This window comes from Electrona antarctica (genome assembly GCF_951216825.1).
Source record: "Electrona antarctica genome assembly, chromosome: 9".
Taxonomy (NCBI): domain Eukaryota; kingdom Metazoa; phylum Chordata; class Actinopteri; order Myctophiformes; family Myctophidae; genus Electrona; species Electrona antarctica.
In genome coordinates this window covers 56,606,106-56,627,799 of record NC_136790.1, presented here as the reverse complement: position 1 = coordinate 56,627,799, position 21,694 = coordinate 56,606,106, and the positions used below count along the sequence as shown (strand labels likewise).

Genomic DNA, 21,694 nt, shown 5'->3' with positions numbered 1-21,694 from the left:
TGTCTGTGTGGCTGCAGGTTAAGCTAACCTTGAACCCTGTGTCTGTGTGGCTGCAGGTTAAGCTAACCTTGAACCCTGTATCTGTGTGGCTGCAGGTTCGAGACTCTGGAGCCTGAGATGAACAGCCTGGGCAGTCGCGTGAACGACGTGAACCAGGTGGCCGAGCAGCTGCTATGCTCCGACACCTGTAACAAGGAACACATCCACCAGACCCAGGATCAGCTCAATGACAGGTACGCTCCTCTGACACCTGTAACACCATCTGACCCAGGATCAGCTCAATGACAGGTACGCTCCTCTGACACCTGTAACACCATCTGACCCAGGATCAGCTCAATGACAGGTACGCTCCTCTGACACCTGTAACACCATCTGACCCAGGATCAGCTCAATGACAGGTAGGCTCCTCTGACACCTGTAACACCATCTGACCCAGGATCAGCTCAATGACAGGTCTGGACACACCCTCCTTTGTGTGGAGAAGAGATCCAGTAGAACTAAATGTTAGGGAGGGAGGGACTAGTGGAGAAGAGATCCAGTAGAACTAAATGTCAGGGAGGGACTAGTGGAGAAGAGATCCAGTAGAACTAAATGTCAGGGAGGGACTAGTGGAGAAGAGATCCAGTAGAACTAAATGTCAGGGAGGGACTAGTGGAGAAGAGATCCAGTAGAACTAAATGTCAGGGAGGGACTATTGGAGAAGAGATCCAGTAGAACTAAATGTCAGGGAGGGACTATTGGAGAAGAGATCCAGTAGAACTAAATGTCAGGGAGGGACTAGTGGAGAAGAGATCCAGTAGAACTAAATGTCAGGGAGGGACTGGGACTAGTGGAGAAGAGATCCAGTAGAACTAAATGTCAGGGAGGGACTGGGACTAGTGGAGAAGAGATCCAGTAGAACTAAATGTCAGGGAGGGACTAGTGGAGAAGAGATCCAGTAGAACTAAATGTCAGGGAGGGACTAGTGGAGAAGAGATCCAGTAGAACTAAATGTCAGGGAGGGACTAGTGGAGAAGAGATCCAGTAGAACTAAATGTTAGGGAGGGACTAGTGGAGAAGAGATCCAGTAGAACTAAATGTTAGGGAGGGACTAGTGGAGAAGAGATCCAGTAGAACTAAATGTTAGGGAGGGACTAGTGGAGAAGAGATCCAGTAGAACTAAATGTCAGGGAGGGACTAGTGGAGAAGAGATCCAGTAGAACTAAATGTTAGGGAGGGACTAGTGGAGAAGAGATCCAATAGAACTAAATGTTAGGGAGGGACTAGTGGAGAAGAGATCCAGTATAACTAAATGTTAGGGAGGGACTAGTGGAGAAGAGATCCAGTATAACTAAATGTTAGGGAGGGACTAGTGGAGAAGAGATCCAGTAGAACTAAATGTCAGGGAGGGACTAGTGGAGAAGAGATCCAGTAGAACTAAATGTTAGGGAGGGACTAGTGGAGAAGAGATCCAGTATAACTAAATGTTAGGGAGGGACTAGTGGAGAAGAGATACAATAGAACTATAAATGTTAGGGAGGGACTAGTGGAGAAGAGATCCAGTAGAACTAAATGTTAGGGAGGGACTAGTGGAGAAGAGATCCAGTAGAACTAAATGTCAGGGAGGGACTAGTGGAGAAGAGATCCAGTAGAACTAAATGTTAGGGAGGGACTAGTGGAGAAGAGATCCAGTAGAACTAAATGTCAGGGAGGGACTAGTGGAGAAGAGATCCAGTAGAACTAAATGTCAGGGAGGGACTAATGGAGAAGAGATCCAGTAGAACTAAATGTCAGGGAGGGACTAGTGGAGAAGAGATCCAGTAGAACTAAATGTTAGGGAGGGACTAGTGGAGAAGAGATCCAGTAGAACTAAATGTTAGGGAGGGACTAGTGGAGAAGAGATCCAGTAGAACTAAATGTCAGGGAGGGACTAGTGGAGAAGAGATCCAGTAGAACTAAATGTTAGGGAGGGACTAGTGGAGAAGAGATCCAATAGAACTAAATGTTAGGGAGGGACTAGTGGAGAAGAGATCCAGTATAACTAAATGTTAGGGAGGGACTAGTGGAGAAGAGATCCAGTATAACTAAATGTTAGGGAGGGACTAGTGGAGAAGAGATCCAGTAGAACTAAATGTCAGGGAGGGACTAGTGGAGAAGAGATCCAGTAGAACTAAATGTTAGGGAGGGACTAGTGGAGAAGAGATCCAGTATAACTAAATGTTAGGGAGGGACTAGTGGAGAAGAGATACAATAGAACTATAAATGTTAGGGAGGGACTAGTGGAGAAGAGATCCAGTAGAACTAAATGTTAGGGAGGGACTAGTGGAGAAGAGATCCAGTAGAACTAAATGTTAGGGAGGGACTAGTGGAGAAGAGATCCAGTAGAACTAAATGTCAGGGAGGGACTAGTGGAGAAGATATCCAGTAGAACTAAATGTTAGGGAGGGACTAGTGGAGAAGAGATCCAGTAGAACTAAATGTCAGGGAGGGACTAGTGGAGAAGATATCCAGTAGAACTAAATGTCAGGGAGGGACTAGTGGAGAAGAGATCCAGTAGAACTAAATGTCAGGGAGGGACTAGTGGAGAAGAGATCCAGTATAACTAAATGTTAGGGAGGGACTAGTGGAGAAGAGATCCAGTAGAACTATAAATGTCAGGGAGGGACTAGTGGAGAAGAGATCCAGTAGAACTAAATGTTAGGGAGGGACTAGTGGAGAAGAGATCCAGTAGAACTAAATGTTAGGGAGGGACTAGTGGAGAAGAGATCCAGTAGAACTAAATGTTAGGGAGGGACTAGTGGAGAAGAGATCCAGTAAAACTAAAAGACAAGTCATTTAGTGCGTTGTTGTGTGTGGGTGTCGCGGCAAGAAAAAATATCCGATCTACAAGCTTGGATATCTTCGGCATGCAGCCAAGTATAAATCAGGCATCATATGACTCATTTTATTCAAAAGGCTGTGACTTAAAACCTTTATGTAAATTGTGCTGCTGGTCAGATGGAAGGAGTTCCAGGCTAAATGTAAATGTTCTCCTCCTCAGGTGGAAGGAGTTCCAGGCGCTGGCCGGTCAGAAGAAGGAGGACCTGGAGTCTGCTCTGAACATCCAGAACTACCACCTTGAGTGCAACGAGAGCCGGACGTGGATGAGGGAGAAGACCAAGGTGATCGAGTCCACCCAGAGCCTGGGCAACGACCTGGCCGGGGTCATGGCCCTGCAGAGGAAACTGACCGGCATGGAGAGAGACCTGGAGGCTATTCAGGTAAACCTTAACCTTGACGTTGACCATGACCCTGACCCCGACCCTGGCCGGGGTCATGGCCCTGCAGAGGAAGCTGACCGGCATGGAGAGAGACCTGGAGGCTATTCAGGTAAACCCCAATCTGGGAACCCATGGTCAAAGGAAATGAGAAACGGGGTACAGTGGCGGAGTCGGTAGCGCTGTCGACCTCACAGCTAGCCTCGGAAACTCAGACGTTTTTATTTCCAGGGAGAAAAAAACAAGTCTGGGTCTGATTTTTACATTTCTGTCTAATAAACTAATCAATCAATCAATCAATCAATCAATCAATCAACCAATCGTCCAATCACAGGGCAAGCTGGACGACCTGCGGACGGAGGCGGAGAAGCTGGCGGAGGAGCACCCGGAGCAGGGCCAGGAGATCCAGGGGCGTCTGCAGGAGATCCAGGAGGTGTGGGAGGAGCTGAACGCCACCATGAAGAGGAGGGAGGAGTCTCTGGGCGAGGCCGGCAGGCTGCAGGCATGTTGTTTATGGAGCACATTTAGATCTTAGTTTTAGTCATTTAGCCCATTCTGACCTGAGATCAGATTCTAAAAATCTGTCTTCTACATCCTGACAGTTTTCTGAAAAAGCTGTGTTTCTATGTCAGTCGTTCTTCGATTCTTCAAAAATAGCAGTCCTACAAGCTCGTAGCGCGCCACTCGGTGGCGCGCTATGAGCTTGTAGATCTGCTATTTTTCAATAGCTAAAGCACAACATGATGCTAACACCAAAAGGGGTTCCCGCCCAAAATGGGTTAGTCTTTGAAATAGTTTTCATTTAGTTTTAGTCACATTTTAGTCACCCGGAATGGCTTAGTGTTAACATTGACTAAACATCATAAGATTTTAGTCGCCTAAACCTACGGTTGATTTAGTCGACTACAATGTATTTTGGCGGGCCTTGGTGCCATCGTAATGACTGATTTTACACTGATTTTACAGCCAAAAGAATGAACCCAAAAGCCCAAAATGAACCAAAAAAATTACTTATACTGGATCTCTTGTCCACTAGTCCCTTCCTAACATTTTAGTCTAGTTTTTATTTGTTGACGAAATTGTCAGTATATTATTTAGTCTTAGTTTTAGTCGTCATAGTTTAGTTTTCATTTAGTTTCCATTTAGTTTTCGTCAGTGAAAAAAGGTAGTCGGCGAACATTTTTCGTCATAGTTTTAGTCGACAAAATCAACACTGCTCAGTCGCCATCACCCATTTCACTCAGTTTGGATTCCATAGAATTCCGCCGTTTCTTCTGTGAAAGCATGCTGCTGCGCACCGAACATAGCAGATCTACAAGCTCACAACACGTTGCAGCGCAATGTGTTGTGAGCTTGTAGATCTGCTATGTTCGGTCATTAGTTCTTTTATGTTCGGTCAATTAGTTATTTGATGAAACTAGCAATAGAATGAAAACACACTTAGAAGCATCTTCCATGAAACATGAACGGTCTCAGAAATGGTCATGAAAGCAAAGAGGATCACCTCAAATCTGTGATCTCCTGTTGTGGAACAGCAGCAGTGATTGGTTCAGAATGATCACGTCTAAAACGTCATCGTTACATCTTCAGTCGTGATATTTTAATGTTTGCTTTTATTCCGTGCCGCAGGGCTTCCTGCGAGACCTGGACGACTTCCAGTCGTGGCTGTCGCGCACCCAGACGGCCGTGGCCTCCGAGGACATCCCCACCTCGCTGGTCCAGTCTGAGGCCCTCCTGGCCCAGCATGAGAACATCAAGAACGAAGTGGACAACTACAAGGTACTAGGAACCACACGTTTAAATTACAACTACGAGGTAGGAGTGGAGCTCGGAGTGGAGCTACAGTATTAACTGTCTCTCTGCTCCACCAGGAGGACTATGAGAAGATGCGTGCCGTAGGGGACGAGGTGACCCAGGGCCAGACGGACTCCCAGTACATGTTCCTGGCCCAGAGGCTTCAGGCTCTGGACACCGGGTGGCACGAGCTGCGGCGCATGTGGGAGAACCGCCACGCGCTGCTGGCCCAGGGCTTCGACTTCCAGACCTTCCTGAGGGATGCCAAGCAGGCCGAGGCCTTCCTCAACAGCCAGGTACATTAATATATACTGTATATTTATATAGCAGGCCTTCCTCAACCAGGTACTGTAATATATACTGTAATATATATGTATATTTATTAAGTAAAATTCTGGAATTCCAAATGTACTTGAGTGCCAACTATTCTATATACTGTAGTATTGTAAAATAACAGGACAACGTGAAGAGGGGAAAACTAATCATTCAGAGATTGACAAACGTGACCGTTTCTGAGCGAGGCTAAGTCATTGGCATTTTTTTTATTTTGTTTTTTCATGTCATGTGAAAGCAGGGAATCATAGCTTCAAATTGACATGCTGGTTGTTCAGTTTGACCCACCAGTTTTGGAGATATGGCTTATAGAGTAATGTCTTGCAGAGAAACAGCGAGTTGACATTACACCTAGCTACATGTTTAAGCATTTATTTCATATTTACATGTCGATTTCAGCTCTGACACTTATTTCAGACATGCTCTAGTATGTGAAGAGTCTGTCTGTGATATTAACTCATTTTGGAAGAAAAAAAATAAATCAGCTTTTCTCCTCTCCTGAACAGTTAGTCTTGTTTTCTCCTCTCCTGAACAGTTAGTCTTGTTTTCTCCTCTCCTGAACAGTTAGTCTTGTTTTCTCCTCTCCTGAACAGTTAGTCTTGCCATCTTTTTCAGTTGAGGGAGTAAAAACAACTAGTCTTGGGTGGACAGACTGAGTAGACAGACGGAGTGGACACGCAGCCTAAATGACGAAGCACAAACCTCACACGCTACATAATGTGTCATTGACTGCAGTGTGTTGAACGGCTGTGTACAGAGATCTGCTCAGCCTCTCAGCCTCCCAGCACTGTGTACTCTGTGCGTGCGTGCGTGCGTGCGTGCGTGCGTGCGTGCGTGCGTGCGTGTCAGCCTCCAGCAGTGACTTGCTGGATGGGAGAAGTGAGTAGTAAGTAGGTCATATGGTGATTTGTGTCATCCGGGAGGGAGCCAGACGGCAGCGTTAGTCCTGTTCTCAGCAGCAACAGATGCAGCGCTGCCTGGAACACCTTCAAGGTGACACAGCGTACACAAATCTAATGTGATCAAATGGGAGCCGTTTATCACAAGTTGTCAGAAAGTGTCTCAGACCCCGATGCTTCCTGGGTAGTTTTGGCTGCGGGTGCATGGCCAGGCTGGACCGGCCGTCTTGTATCCTCGCAAGAAGTAATAACTGGAGTTATTTTAACTGCCAGACACATTTTATAGTACCACCTCTTGAGCTGACGTGACGGATAACTACCCTGAACCGGCCTGCTGCCGCTGGCTGCGTTCAGAGCCTTCGATATAGACAGAGTTACGCAAACTGCGTTCACTTCATGGGGCTTCAGTCCAATGGAGGCTCTCCTACATAGACTTCTATTGGCTTCAGTCCAATGGAGGCTCTCCTACATAGACTTCTATTGGTTCACTTCATGTGGCTTCAGTCCAATGGAGGCTCTCCTACATAGACTTCTATTGGTTCACTTCATGTGGCTTCAGTCCAATGGAGGCTCTCCTACATAGACTTCTATTGGTTCACTTCATGGGGCTTCAGTCCAATGGAGGCTCTCCTACATAGACTTCTATTGGCTTCAGTCCAATGGAGGCTCTCCTACATAGACTTCTATTGGTTCACTTCATGGGGCTTCAGTCCAATGGAGGCTCTCCTACATAGACTTCTATTGGCTTCAGTCCAATGGAGGCTCTCCTACATAGACTTCTATTGGTTCACTTCATGGGGCTTCAGTCCAATGAAGGCTCTCCTACATAGACTTCTATTGGTTCACTTCATGGGGCTTCAGTCCAATGGAGTCTCTCCTACATAGACTTCTATTGAGAATGGGGACAACCAACTGGGACAAGTCCTGGACCGGAAGTAGGCAGAAATGCATTGGACTCAGGGCAACAGCCCAGCTTTAATGATCTTAAATCCCTTTATTTTAGATTGTTTTGTAGTAATAGTACAACATAAACATTACAGAGACTTTAGTTGTTACTGTACAATACAGTTGTCATGTTGCACACGTGCCTAAAATAGCTCTTATTTGCGCCGCCCTCGTTGAAAACAATGTATTTCCAACTCCAGCTTGTCTCAGTTCAGGCTTCATGAACAGCGCTTCAGCGCTCGGTTTCTGCCCCCTCAATGTCCTAACTCTTCTATGAGATGCTGCTGTAACGTTAGGCTTGGTTCATGCTGCAGGCAAATGCATTGGTTTCTCAAACCCCGCCTTTAAGGACTGACTGTCCATCAGACATGTGTATTCAGACATCGTCGACCCATTGGTGAGATTATATCCAAGCACACAGACCGACTGACCCTCTTATCTCATCTTTCTGGCCTCGACAGTCGACAGCCCATAATAAATCCAAACAGTATCTGTTAAACAACCTTAAACTAGCTAGCCCATACATCCAAACAGTCCTATCTGTTAAACAACCTTAAACTAGCTAACCCACATCCAAACAGTCCTATCTGTTAAACAACCTTAAACTAGCTAACCCATACATCCAAACAGTCCTATCTGTTAAACAACCTTAAACTAGCTAACCCACATCCAAACAGTCCTATCTGTTAAACAACCTTAAACTAGCTAGCCCACATCCAAACAGTCCTATCTGTTAAACAACCTTAAACTAGCTAGCCCATACATCCAAACAGTCCTATCTGTTAAACAACCTTAAACTAGCTAGCCCATACATCCAAACAGTCCTATCTGTTAAACAACCTTAAACTAGCTAGCCCACATCCAAACAGTCCTATATGTTAAACAACCTTAAACTAGCTAGCCCACATCCAAACAGTCCTATCTGTTAAACAACCTTAAACTAGCTAGCCCATACATCCAAACAGTCCTATCTGTTAAACAACCTTAAACTAGCTAGCCCACATCCAAACAGTCCTATCTGTTAAACAACCTTAAACTAGCTAGCCCATACAGCCAAACAGTCCTATATGTTAAACAACCTTAAACTAGCTAGCCCATACATCCAAACAGTCATATCTGTTAAACAACCTTAAACTAGCTAGCCCACATCCAAACAGTCCTATCTGTTAAACAACCTTAAACTAGCGAGCCCACATCCAAACAGTCCTATATGTTAAACAACCTTAAACTAGCTAGCCCATACAGCCAAACAGTCCTATATGTTAAACAACCTTAAACTAGCTAGCCCATACAGCCAAACAGTCCTATATGTTAAACAACCTTAGACTAGCTAGCCCACATCCAAACAGTCCTATCTGTTAAACAACCTTAAACTAGCTAGCCCACATCCAAACAGTCCTATCTGTTAAACAACCTTAAACTAGCTAGCCCACATCCAAACAGTCCTATCTGTTAAACAACCTTAAACTAGCTAGCCCACATCCAAACAGTCCTATCTGTTAAACAACCTTAAACTAGCTAGCCCACATCCAAACAGTCCTATCTGTTAAACAACCTTAAACTAGCTAGCCCATACAGCCAAACAGTCCTATATGTTAAACTATCTAGCCCATACAGCCAAACAGTCCTATCTGTTAAACAACCTTAAACTAGCTAGCCCATACAGCCAAACAGTCCTATCTGTTAAACAACCTTAAACTAGCTAGCCCATACATCCAAACAGTCCTATCTGTTAAACAACCTTAAACTAGCTAGCCCACATCCAAACAGTCCTATCTGTTAAACAACCTTAAACTAGCTAGCCCATACAGCCAAACAGTCCTATCTGTTAAACAACCTTAAACTAGCTAGCCCACATCCAAACAGTCCTATCTGTTAAACAACCTTAAACTAGCTATCCCACATCCAAACAGTCCTATCTGTTAAACAACCTTAAACTAGCTAGCCCATACAGCCAAACAGTCCTATATGTTAAACTAGCTAGCCCATACAGCCAAACAGTCCTATCTGTTAAACAACCTTAAACTAGCTAGCCCATACAGCCAAACAGTCCTATATGTTAAACCAGTTTTGGAGATATGGCTTATAGAGTAATGTCTTGCAGAGAAACAGCGAGTTGACATTACACCTAGCTACATGTTTAAGCATTTATTTCATATTTACATGTCGATTTCAGCTCTGACACTTATTTCAGACATGCTCTAGTATGTGAAGAGTCTGTCTGTGATATTAACTCATTTTGGAAGAAACAAAAGAAATCAGCTTTTCTCCTCTCCTGAACAGTTAGTCTTGTTTTCTCCTCTCCTGAACAGTTAGTCTTGTTTTCTCCACTCCTGAACAGTTAGTCTTGTTTTCTCTTCTCCTGAACAGTTAGTCTTGTTTTCTCCTCTCCTGAACAGTTAGTCTTGTTTTCTCCTCTCCTGAACAGTTAGTCTTGTTTTCTCCTCTCCTGAACAGTTAGTCTTGTTTTCTCCTCTCCTGAACAGTTAGTCTTGCCATCATGACTGTCTCTGTATCAAAAAGATTCACTTGAATAAAAACAAGTCCTGATAAATGAAATGTTTCCGATGGTAGCGCTGCGTATTCTATTCACACTGATGGAAACGCCACCCTGTCTCCCTGGAGGCTCTGATATGAACGTGTGTTTATCTCTAAACTCTGGGCATCGTTTTGTTTTTGGAAGAGTTTTCAGTAACTTGAGGGAGTAAAAACAAGTCTTGGGTGGACAGACTGAGTAGACAGACTGTGTGGACGCGCAGCCTAAATGACGAAGCACAAACCTCACACGCTACATAATGTGTCATTGACTGCAGTGTGTTGAACGGCTGTGTGCAGAGATCTGCTCAGCCTCTCAGCCTCCCAGCACTGTGTACTCTGTGCGTGCGTGCGTGCGTGCGTGCGTGCGTGCGTGCGTGCGTGCGTGCGTGCGTGCGTGCGTGCGTCTCAGCCTCCAGCAGTGACTTGCTGGATGGGAGAAGTGAGGCTGCTGAGTACAGTAAGTAGGTCATATGGTGATTTGTGTCATCCGGGAGGGAGCCAGACGGCAGCGTTAGTCCTGTTCTCAGCAGCAACAGATGCAGCGCTGCCTGGAACACCTTCAAGGTGACACGGCGTACACAAATCTAATGTGATCAAATGGGAGCCGTTTATCACAAGTTGTCAGAAAGTGTCTCAGACCCTGATGCTTCCTGGGTAGTTTTGGCTGCGGGTGCATGGCCAGGCTGGACCGGCCGTCTTGTATCCTCGCAAGAAGTAATAACTGGAGTTATTTTAACTGCCAGACACATTTTATAGTACCACCTCTTGAGCTGACGTGACGGATAACTACCCTGAACTGGCCTGCTGCCGCTGGCTGCGTTCAGAGCCTTCGATATAGACAGAGTTACGCAAACTGCGTTCACTTCATGGGGCTTCAGTCCAATGGAGGCTCTCCTACATAGACTTCTATTGGTTCACTTCATGGGGCTTCAGTCCAATGGAGGCTCTCCTACATAGACTTCTATTGGTCACTTCATGGGGCTTCAGTCCAATGGAGGCTCTCCTACATAGACTTCTATTGGTTCACTTCATGGGGCTTCAGTCCAATGGAGGCTCTCCTACATAGACTTCTATTGGTCACTTCATGGGGCTTCAGTCCAATGGAGGCTCTCCTACATAGACTTCTATTGGTTCACTTCATGTGGCTTCAGTCCAATGGAGGCCCTCCTACATAGACTTCTATTGGTTCACTTCATGGGGCTTCAGTCCAATGGAGGCTCTCCTACATAGACTTCTATTGGTTCACTTCATGGGGCTTCAGTCCAATGGAGGCTCTCCTACATAGACTTCTATTGGCTTCAGTCCAATGGAGGCTCTCCTACATAGACTTCTATTGGTTCACTTCATGTGGCTTCAGTCCAATGGAGGCTCTCCTACATAGACTTCTATTGGCTTCAGTCCAATGGAGGCTCTCCTACATAGACTTCTATTGGTTCACTTCATGGGGCTTCAGTCCAATGGAGGCTCTCCTACATAGACTTCTATTGGCTTCAGTCCAATGGAGGCTCTCCTACATAGACTTCTATTGGTTCACTTCATGGGGCTTCAGTCCAATGAAGGCTCTCCTACATAGACTTCTATTGGTTCACTTCATGGGGCTTCAGTCCAATGGAGTCTCTCCTACATAGACTTCTATTGAGAATGGGGACAACCAACTGGGACAAGTCCTGGACCGGAAGTAGGCAGAAATGCATTGGACTCAGGGCAACAGCCCAGCTTTAATGATCTTAAATCCCTTTATTTTAAATTGTTTTGTAGTAATCGTACGACATAAACATTACAGAGACTTTAGTTGTTACTGTACAATATACTTTAAAACAGTTGTCATGTTGCACACGTGCCTAAAATAGCTCTTATTTGCTGTTGAAAACAATGTGTTTCCAACTCCAGCTTGTCTCAGTTCAGGCTGCATGAACAGCGCTCCAGCGCTCGGTTTCTGCCCCCTCAATGTCCTAACTCTTCTATGAGATGCTGCTGTAACGTTAGGCCTGGTTCATGCTGCAGGCAAATGCATTGGTTTCTCAAACCCCGCCTTTAAGGACTGACTGTCCATCAGACATGTGTATTCAGACATCGTCGACCCATTGGTGAGATTATATCCAAGAACACAGACCGACTGACCCTCTTATCTCATCTTTCTGGCCTCGACAGCCCATAATACATCCAAACAGTATCTGTTAAACAACCTTAAACTAGCTAGCCCATACATCCAAACAGTCCTATCTGTTAAACAACCTTAAACTAGCTAGCCCATACATCCAAACAGTCCTATCTGTTAAACAACCTTAAACTAGCTAGCCCACATCCAAACAGTCCTATCTGTTAAACAACCTTAAACTAGCTAGCCCATACATCCAAACAGTCCTATCTGTTAAACAACCTTAAACTAGCTAGCCCATACATCCAAACAGTCCTATCTGTTAAACAACCTTAAACTAGCTAGCCCACATCCAAACAGTCCTATCTGTTAAACAACCTTAAACTAGCTAGCCCATACATCCAAACAGTCCTATCTGTTAAACAACCTTAAACTAGCTAGCCCATACATCCAAACAGTCATATCTGTTAAACAACCTTAAACTAGCTAGCCCACATCCAAACAGTCCTATCTGTTAAACAACCTTAAACTAGCTAGCCCATACATCCAAACAGTCCTATCTGTTAAACAACCTTAAACTAGCTAGCCCATACATCCAAACAGTCCTATCTGTTAAACAACCTTAAACTAGCTAGCCCACATCCAAACAGTCCTATCTGTTAAACAACCTTAAACTAGCTAGCCCATACATCCAAACAGTCCTATCTGTTAAACAACCTTAAACTAGCTAGCCCATACAGCCAAACAGTCCTATCTGTTAAACAACCTTAAACTAGCTAGCCCACATCCAAACAGTCCTATCTGTTAAACAACCTTAAACTAGCTAGCCCACATCCAAACAGTCCTATCTGTTAAACAACCTTAAACTAGCTAGCCCATACAGCCAAACAGTCCTATCTGTTAAACAACCTTAAACTAGCTAGCCCATACAGCCAAACAGTCCTATATGTTAAACCAGTTTTGGAGATATGGCTTATAGAGTAATGTCTTGCAGAGAAACAGCGAGTTGACATTACACCTAGCTACATGTTTAAGCATTTATTTCATATTTACATGTCGATTTCAGCTCTGACACTTATTTCAGACATGCTCTAGTATGTGAAGAGTCTGTCTGTGATATTAACTCATTTTGGAAGAAACAAAAGAAATCAGCTTTTCTCCTCTCCTGAACAGTTAGTCTTGTTTTCTCCTCTCCTGAACAGTTAGTCTTGTTTTCTCCTCTCCTGAACAGTTAGTCTTGTTTTCTCCACTCCTGAACAGTTAGTCTTGTTTTCTCTTCTCCTGAACAGTTAGTCTTGTTTTCTCCTCTCCTGAACAGTTAGTCTTGTTTTCTCCTCTCCTGAACAGTTAGTCTTGTTTTCTCCTCTCCTGAACAGTTAGTCTTGTTTTCTCCTCTCCTGAACAGTTAGTCTTGCCATCATGACTGTCTCTGTATCAAAAAGATTCACTTGAATAAAAACAAGTCCTGATAAATGAAATGTTTCCGATGGTAGCGCTGCGTATTCTATTCACACTGATGGAAACGCCACCCTGTCTCCCTGGAGGCTCTGATATGAACGTGTGTTTATCTCTAAACTCTGGGCATCGTTTTGTTTTTGGAAGAGTTTTCAGTAACTTGAGGGAGTAAAAACAAGTCTTGGGTGGACAGACTGAGTAGACAGACTGTGTGGACGCGCAGCCTAAATGACGAAGCACAAACCTCACACGCTACATAATGTGTCATTGACTGCAGTGTGTTGAACGGCTGTGTGCAGAGATCTGCTCAGCCTCTCAGCCTCCCAGCACTGTGTACTCTGTGCGTGCGTGCGTGCGTGCGTGCGTGCGTGCGTGCGTGCGTGCGTCTCAGCCTCCAGCAGTGACTTGCTGGATGGGAGAAGTGAGGCTGCTGAGTACAGTAAGTAGGTCATATGGTGATTTGTGTCATCCGGGAGGGAGCCAGACGGCAGCGTTAGTCCTGTTCTCAGCAGCAACAGATGCAGCGCTGCCTGGAACACCTTCAAGGTGACACGGCGTACACAAATCTAATGTGATCAAATGGGAGCCGTTTATCACAAGTTGTCAGAAAGTGTCTCAGACCCTGATGCTTCCTGGGTAGTTTTGGCTGCGGGTGCATGGCCAGGCTGGACCGGCCGTCTTGTATCCTCGCAAGAAGTAATAACTGGAGTTATTTTAACTGCCAGACACATTTTATAGTACCACCTCTTGAGCTGACGTGACGGATAACTACCCTGAGCCGGCCTGCTGCCGCTGGCTGCGTTCAGAGCCTTCGATATAGACAGAGTTACGCAAACTGCGTTCACTTCATGGGGCTTCAGTCCAATGGAGGCTCTCCTACATAGACTTCTATTGGCTTCAGTCCAATGGAGGCTCTCCTACATAGACTTCTATTGGTTCACTTCATGTGGCTTCAGTCCAATGGAGGCTCTCCTACATAGACTTCTATTGGCTTCAGTCCAATGGAGGCTCTCCTACATAGACTTCTATTGGTTCACTTCATGGGGCTTCAGTCCAATGGAGGCTCTCCTACATAGACTTCTATTGGCTTCAGTCCAATGGAGGCTCTCCTACATAGACTTCTATTGGTTCACTTCATGGGGCTTCAGTCCAATGAAGGCTCTCCTACATAGACTTCTATTGGTTCACTTCATGGGGCTTCAGTCCAATGGAGTCTCTCCTACATAGACTTCTATTGAGAATGGGGACAACCAACTGGGACAAGTCCTGGACCGGAAGTAGGCAGAAATGCATTGGACTCAGGGCAACAGCCCAGCTTTAATGATCTTAAATCCCTTTATTTTAAATTGTTTTGTAGTAATCGTACGACATAAACATTACAGAGACTTTAGTTGTTACTGTACAATATACTTTAAAACAGTTGTCATGTTGCACACGTGCCTAAAATAGCTCTTATTTGCTGTTGAAAACAATGTGTTTCCAACTCCAGCTTGTCTCAGTTCAGGCTGCATGAACAGAGCTCGAGGGCTCAGTTTCTGCCCCCTCAATGTCCTAACTCTTCTATTAGATGCTGCTGTAACGTTAGGCTTGGTTCATGCTGCAGGCAAATGCATTGGGTTCTCAAACCCCGCCTTTAAGGACTGACTGTGTATTCAGACATCGTCGACCCATTGGTGAGATTATATCCAAGAACACAGACCGACTGACCCTCTTATCTCATCTTTCTGGCCTCGACAGCCCATAATACATCCAAACAGTATCTGTTAAACAACCTTAAACTAGCTAACCCATACGTACATCCAAACAGTCTGTTCTATCTGTTAAACAACCTTAAACTCACTGACATTGCAGCTGTACGGAAAGCTTGAATTATCCCATTTCTACCTGCACAGTTTTAGTTTCATGAAAACCCACCGTAGACATGTTATTATGAGCTACTTTCTATCAATACATTCTGTACAGGTGATTATCTTTCTAAGTGTCAGAGTTTGGAAGCTCTCTCTCTTGTTTTCAATATGGAAAAATGATGCATGTGTACAGGCCTTGTACTCTGTGCACTGCCCCACACACACACAGGCCTTACTCTGTGCACTGCCCCACACATACAGGCCTTACTCTGTGCACTGCCCCACACATACAGGCCTCACTCTGTGCACTGTCCCACACATACAGGCCTTACTCTGTGCACTGCCCAACACATACAGGCCTTGTACTCTGTGCACTGCCCCACACATACAGGCCTTACTCTGTGCACTGCCCCACACATACAGGCTTTATACTCTGTGCACTGCCCCACACATACAGGCTTTATACTCTGTGCACTGCCCCACACATACAGGTCTTACTCTGTGCACTGCCCCACACATACAGGTCTTACTCTGTGCACTGCCCCACACATACAGGTCTTACTCTGTGCACTGCCCCACACATACAGGCCTTACTCTGTGCACTGCCCCACACATACAGGCTTTATACTCTGTGCACTGCCCCACACATACAGGTCTTACTCTGTGCACTGCCCCGCACATACAGGCCTTACTATGTGCACTGCCCCACACATACAGGCCTTACTCTGTGCACTGCCCCACACATACAGGCCTTACTCTGTGCACTGCCCCACACATACAGGCCTTACTCTGTGCACTGCCCCACACATACAGGCTTTATACTCTGTGCACTGCCCCACACATACAGGCTTTATACTCTGTGCACTGCCCCACACATACAGGTCTTACTCTGTGCACTGCCCCGCACATACAGGCCTTACTCTGTGCACTGCCCCACACATACAGGCCTTACTCTGTGCACTGCCCCACACATACAGGCCTTACTCTGTGCACTGCCCCACACATACAGGCTTTATACTCTGTGCACTGCCCCACACATACAGGCCTTACTCTGTGCACTGCCCCACACATACAGGCTTTATACTCTGTGCACTGCTCCACACACACAGGCCTTACTCTGTGCACTGCCCCACACATACAGGCCTTACTCTGTGCACTGTCCCACACACACAGGCCTTACTCTGTGCACTGTCCCACACATACAGGCCTTACTCTGTGCACTGCCCCACACATACAGGCCTTACTCTATGCACTGCCCCACACATACATACAGGCCTTACTCTGTGCACTGCCCCACACATACTAGCCTGTAAACTAACATTTAATGTTTCTTGAGTATGTGCTGTCGCACACAGAGATGTAACAACCACAGTGTTTCTCTTCCTATAGGAGTATGTGCTGTCGCACACAGAGATGTAACAACCACAGTGTTTCTCTTCCTATAGGAGTACGTGCTGTCGCACACAGAGATGTAACAACCACAGTGTTTCTCTTCCTATAGGAGTACGTGCTGTCGCACACAGAGATGTAACAACCACAGTGTTTCTCTTCCTATAGGAGTACGTGCTGTCGCACACAGAGATGCCCTCCACCCTCCAGGGGGCGGAAGAGGCCATCAAGAAGCACGAGGACTTCCTGACGACGGTGGAGGCCAGCGAGGAGAAGATCTGCGGCGTGGTGGAGGCGGGCCGACGCCTCGTCAACGACGGGAACGCCAACGCTGACAAGATCCAGGAGAAGGCAGACTGCATCCAGGAGAGGTCAGTGTGCTGTGAAGATGCACTTTTACTGTTACCACCACAAGACGAAGTTTATTGATATGAGAACGGATCGCATGGCTCCATAGTCCAGGAGCGCCTGTTGGGCAATCCTTGGTGTTGCGTAAGAGTGAGACGTCATCGAAAAACTCCCTCCCCTGTTTAGCCGACGAAAACGAAAATCTTAAAACATGAATAACTTGCGATCTAAATCATCCCGTCTAATTATGAAAAAGATCCTGTGTTAGACGGCGCTCCGCGGTCCAGTCGCTAGTCGCGATAGATTTATTCTTACCTCCCGTTGTTGTCGAGCGACTCTAGAGTGGCGTGGCTATTGTTAGCTGCTACACAGACATTCACAACAACATCTGGTCCGTCGGTAAAAGTGCTCCGTGTTTATAAATCGACTGGGCGCTATAATGCAATGGATTAAATAACCCCGGGCGTTCTAGGTGTTAACACTTGCCCTGCGGAACACGCTAAACCCGATGTTTTATTCGCCGTTTTTTAAATGTACTTTTAGACATACATGGTTTCCGTCTGACAACCCGGTGACGTCACGCGTTTGGATCACGTGACGCTCGGATTCTCAGGGCTTCTGGGAAATGGAGGCACAATGCAGAGGCCACGGTGTGTAATGGCCGCGTCCTTCCCCGCTCTGTTCCCCGTTGTTGTTGTTTTGAATCGCGGTGGTCGGGTGGTGGAATATTTGTAGACTCAAAAACAAACAATGGAACTATTTTCAACAATCTCAACAGGGCGATTCTTCAAAGGTTAGTGCGGCAGGGAAACGATGTTTATTATCGATTCCCGTGAGAGTCAATGTGTTAAGATGAGACATTTTTTCCCCTCCAGGCATCAGAAGAACAAGCAGGCTGCACATGAACTGCTGACCAAGTTGAAGGACAACCGAGAGCTGCAGCACTTCCTACAGGATGGACAGGAGGTAATATAGAAATATATATATGATACTTATACTCTGTCTATACTAGATGGACAGGAGGTAATATTATGATACTGTGGACCAATGAGAACATGTTATACTGTTGTGTGTGTTGTGTAGTTGACCGTATGGACCAATGAGAACATGTTATACTGTTGTGTTGTTGTGTAGTTGACCCTATGGACCAATGAGAACATGTTTTACTGTTGTGTTGTTGTGTAGTTGAGCCTATGGACCAATAAGAACATGTTTTACTGTTGTGGTGTCCTGTAGTTGACCCTATGGACCAATGAGAACATGTTGTACTGTTGTGGTGTCCTGTAGTTGACCCTATGGACCAATAAGAACATGTTATACTGTTGTGTGTGTTGTGTAGCTGACCCTGTGGATCAACGAGAAGATGCTGACGGCTCAGGACATGTCGTACGACGAGGCCAGGAACCTCCACTCCAAGTGGCAGAAGCACCAGGCCTTCATGGCCGAGCTGGCCTCCAACAAGGACTGGCTGGACAAGATCCACAAGGTACCTAGCCTGGATCCAGCCCAAAGACCCCGCCCACTCTCTGAGTGGACTCCGTCTCTTGGTCTGGTGTTGCACTGTGAACCTATAATTTCTTCGGTACAAAAATGTATTATCCAATGAGAATCGGTGGTGGGGGTGGGTCTAACGAACAACCAATCAGCGCCGAGTCCCGTTTTCAGCGTCATCACGCAGCGCAACACACAGAGGAAGGAGGGAAAAACAACACCAATGGCTACTGGTTGAGGGAAATTCTAATCCCCTCCCCCTTGAAATTGCTCAGACAGGAGACAATGTCAGACTGAAGCTTCAAGAAAGCTACAGTCTGATAATCAGGCTACAAGGTACCCTTAGTTATGGATAAATAGAAACAATGGAACACGCACATCCACTAACTGAACGCCAGGTGCTGGGCTGAGGTAAATAATAGAAAGAAAGTAAGGTCCGCACACTGGACTGAGCTCCAAAAGCTTAAGTACCGGCTTTTGGAGCTCAGTCCAGTGTGCGGACCTTACTTTCTTTTACACTTAGTTAGGCTTTCTTCACAGGTGTTCATAAAGGTGTCTACTATAACATATACATTTGTTCCAAGCCAACTCCCTTGGGAAATGTTGTTACAGCTGCTGAAAGTTGGGGGAACCATTACCAACCAATATAAGCAATAATTTACTACATTTAATTCTGCTAAGTAGCATGTGACGTGTCAAATTAGGGGGTTCTCATGATTCTGAATCCACTGCAAGCATTTATTTTGCACAAAAAAACCCCACTCCTTGGGCTAAAAACGGCCATAGCCACTTTTCCAAAATGCGATGACCTCATCACATTTGTGATGTCATGCCTCCAGGAGGGCCAGGCTCTGGTCCAGGAGAAGATAAATTAACAGTTCTAACCATGGTCCCTGTGGCACTCCTCCAGGAGGGCCAGGCTCTGGTGCAGGAGAAGCCGGAGCTGGATCCCGTGGTGCAGCAGACCCTGGTGGAGCTGCAGCGCCAGTGGGAGGACCTGGAGGGGACCACCCAGACCAAGGCCCAGTGCCTGTTCGACGCCAACCGGGCCGAGCTGTTCACCCAGAGCTGCTCTGCTCTGGACGTGTGGCTGAAGAACCTGGGAGGACAGCTGCACAGCGACGACTACGGAAAGGACCTGACCAGCGTCAACATCCTGCTGCAGAAACACCAGGTGAGTCACTGCTTGATTGTACTTAACCCATTCAGGGCGGGAACCCCTTTTGGTGTTTTAAGCATTATGTTATACTTTAGCTATTGAAAAATAGCAAATCTACAAGCTCGTAGCGCGCCACCGAGTGGCGCGCTACGAGCTTGTAGATCTGCTTTTTTTTTTTTTATCGTGAAAATGTGCCTCAAATCTTTTAATATATATTCTTTCAGAGTTTTGCTTCTGAGGAGAGGTCCCTGGAACACCATATTTTCAGATGGGGGTCGGCGGCCAATTACATATAATTTTTGGGGTCATTGACATGAAATATTGATCAAAGTCAAAATCAAAGCCACTGATATAGAAACATAGGGTTTTCAGAAAACTGTCATGATTTAGAAGACATTTGGTCACTGTGGTCTCAACGGGTCCTGGTTCTGCTGTTAACCCTGTAGATGCTGGAGCACCAGATGGAGGTGCGTGAGAAGGAGGTTCTCTCGCTGCAGTCCCAGGCTCTGGCGCTCAGCCAGGAGGAGGCGGGGCTTACGGAGGTTGACGGACAGCAGCGGCGCGTGGCCGACAGCTTCACCCAGCTGCAGGACCCCCTGACCACCAGGAGGCAGCGTCTGCTGGCCTCCAAGGAGGCGCACCAGTTCAACAGGGACCTGGAGGACGAGATCGTGAGTACCGTCTGTCACTAAAAAATAAATTCAGTTTCTTATTTGTGATGGGGTCCAATAAAATGTGCTGCCAAGTAGGACACAGGCATGTTTTTACAGATTATGAAAGTGTGGATTTTAAGCTTTGACATAGAGCGCTGAAGTCCTGACGTCACTCGCTCATCCCCTCGTTCCAAAGTCCTGACATCACTCGCTCATCCCCTGGTTCCAAAGTCCTGACATCACTCGCTCATCCCCTGGTTCCAAAGGGAGTCACGGTTCTCGGCGTTATTGTCAGGGAGGTGTCTCTGTATCGTTATATTGTCAGGGAGGTGTCTCTGTATCGTTATATTGTCAGGGAGGTGTCTCTGTATCGTTATATTGTCAGGGAGGTGTCTCTGTGTCGTTATATTGTCAGGGAGGTGTCTCTGTATCGTTATATTGTCAGGGAGGTGTCTGTATCGTTATATTGTCAGGGAGGTGTCTGTATCGTTATATTGTCAGGGAGGTGTCTCTGTATCGTTATATTGTCAGGGAGGTGTCTGTATCGTTATATTGTCAGGGAGGTGTCTCTGTATCGTTATATTGTCAGGGAGGTGTCTGTATCGTTATATTGTCAGGGAGGTGTCTCTGTATCGTTATATTGTCAGGGAGGTGTCTGTATCGTTATATTGTCAGGGAGGTGTCTCTGTATCGTTATATTGTCAGGGAGGTGTCTCTGTGTCGTTATATTGTCAGGGAGGTGTCTCTGTATCGTTATATTGTCGGGGAGGTGTCTCTGTATCGTTATATTGTCAGGGAGGTGTCTCTGTATCGTTATATTGTCAGGGAGGTGTCTCTGTATCGTTATATTGTCAGGGAGGTGTCTCTGTATCGTTATATTGTCAGGGAGGTGTCTCTGTATCGTTATATTGTCAGGGAGGTGTCTCTGTATCGTTATATTGTCAGGGAGGTGTCTCTGTATCGTTATATTGTCAGGGAGGTGTCTCTGTATCGTTTACGGCAGTCAGTCACTCATATATGATACAGTCTGTTTCTAGCGAAAATGTAACTAATTCAGTAGCAGTAACAATAGCGTTTTCTCTCAGTCAGTTGATTCTTCATATCCATATGAGTAAAACGACCAGGATGACATGTTTATTTTTCAAACACAGTTCTTATATGAGGCGATCTAAGACCCCCCTATGGGGATTATATTACAAATATAATAGTACACGAACCCGTGGACTTAGCGCACTCTAGCGATGTTGATGCCAGACTTTGTGATTCTAAAAGTGCTTGTTACAATGTGTTGGAGTGCATTCTATCTACAAAACGTTGTAAAAAAAGAAAACATGAAATGGTATCAGACCCTGTCACGCGTGTTTCATTTTTGCTTTAGGTTGCGTGCGTGCGTGCGTGCGTGCGTGCGTGCGTGCGTGCGTGCGTGCGTGCGTGCGTGCGTGCGTGCGTGCGTGCGTGCGTGCGTTCCCGTACAGCTGTGATGTAGAACCATTGTGTTGTCGGTGTTGA

The 21,694-nt window shown here is 46.0% G+C and overlaps 1 protein-coding gene across 1 annotated transcript in view; it reads left to right on the top strand.

Moving 5' to 3' along the window:
* sptbn2 (spectrin, beta, non-erythrocytic 2) overlaps positions 1-21,694 on the top strand; it is a gene marked incomplete at its 5' end in the record, with an annotated part of 172,449 nt that overhangs the window by 125,650 nt on the left and 25,105 nt on the right. Inside the window, 10 exons of the mRNA XM_079510831.1 lie at positions 96-233; positions 3,020-3,239; positions 3,571-3,738; positions 4,866-5,015; positions 5,108-5,326; positions 16,703-16,905; positions 17,758-17,848; positions 18,222-18,368; positions 19,284-19,547; positions 19,979-20,203. Of these exons, the coding sequence (XP_079366957.1) occupies positions 96-233; positions 3,020-3,239; positions 3,571-3,738; positions 4,866-5,015; positions 5,108-5,326; positions 16,703-16,905; positions 17,758-17,848; positions 18,222-18,368; positions 19,284-19,547; positions 19,979-20,203 (1,825 nt within the window). The remainder of the gene's footprint in view (positions 1-95; positions 234-3,019; positions 3,240-3,570; positions 3,739-4,865; positions 5,016-5,107; positions 5,327-16,702; positions 16,906-17,757; positions 17,849-18,221; positions 18,369-19,283; positions 19,548-19,978; positions 20,204-21,694) is intronic.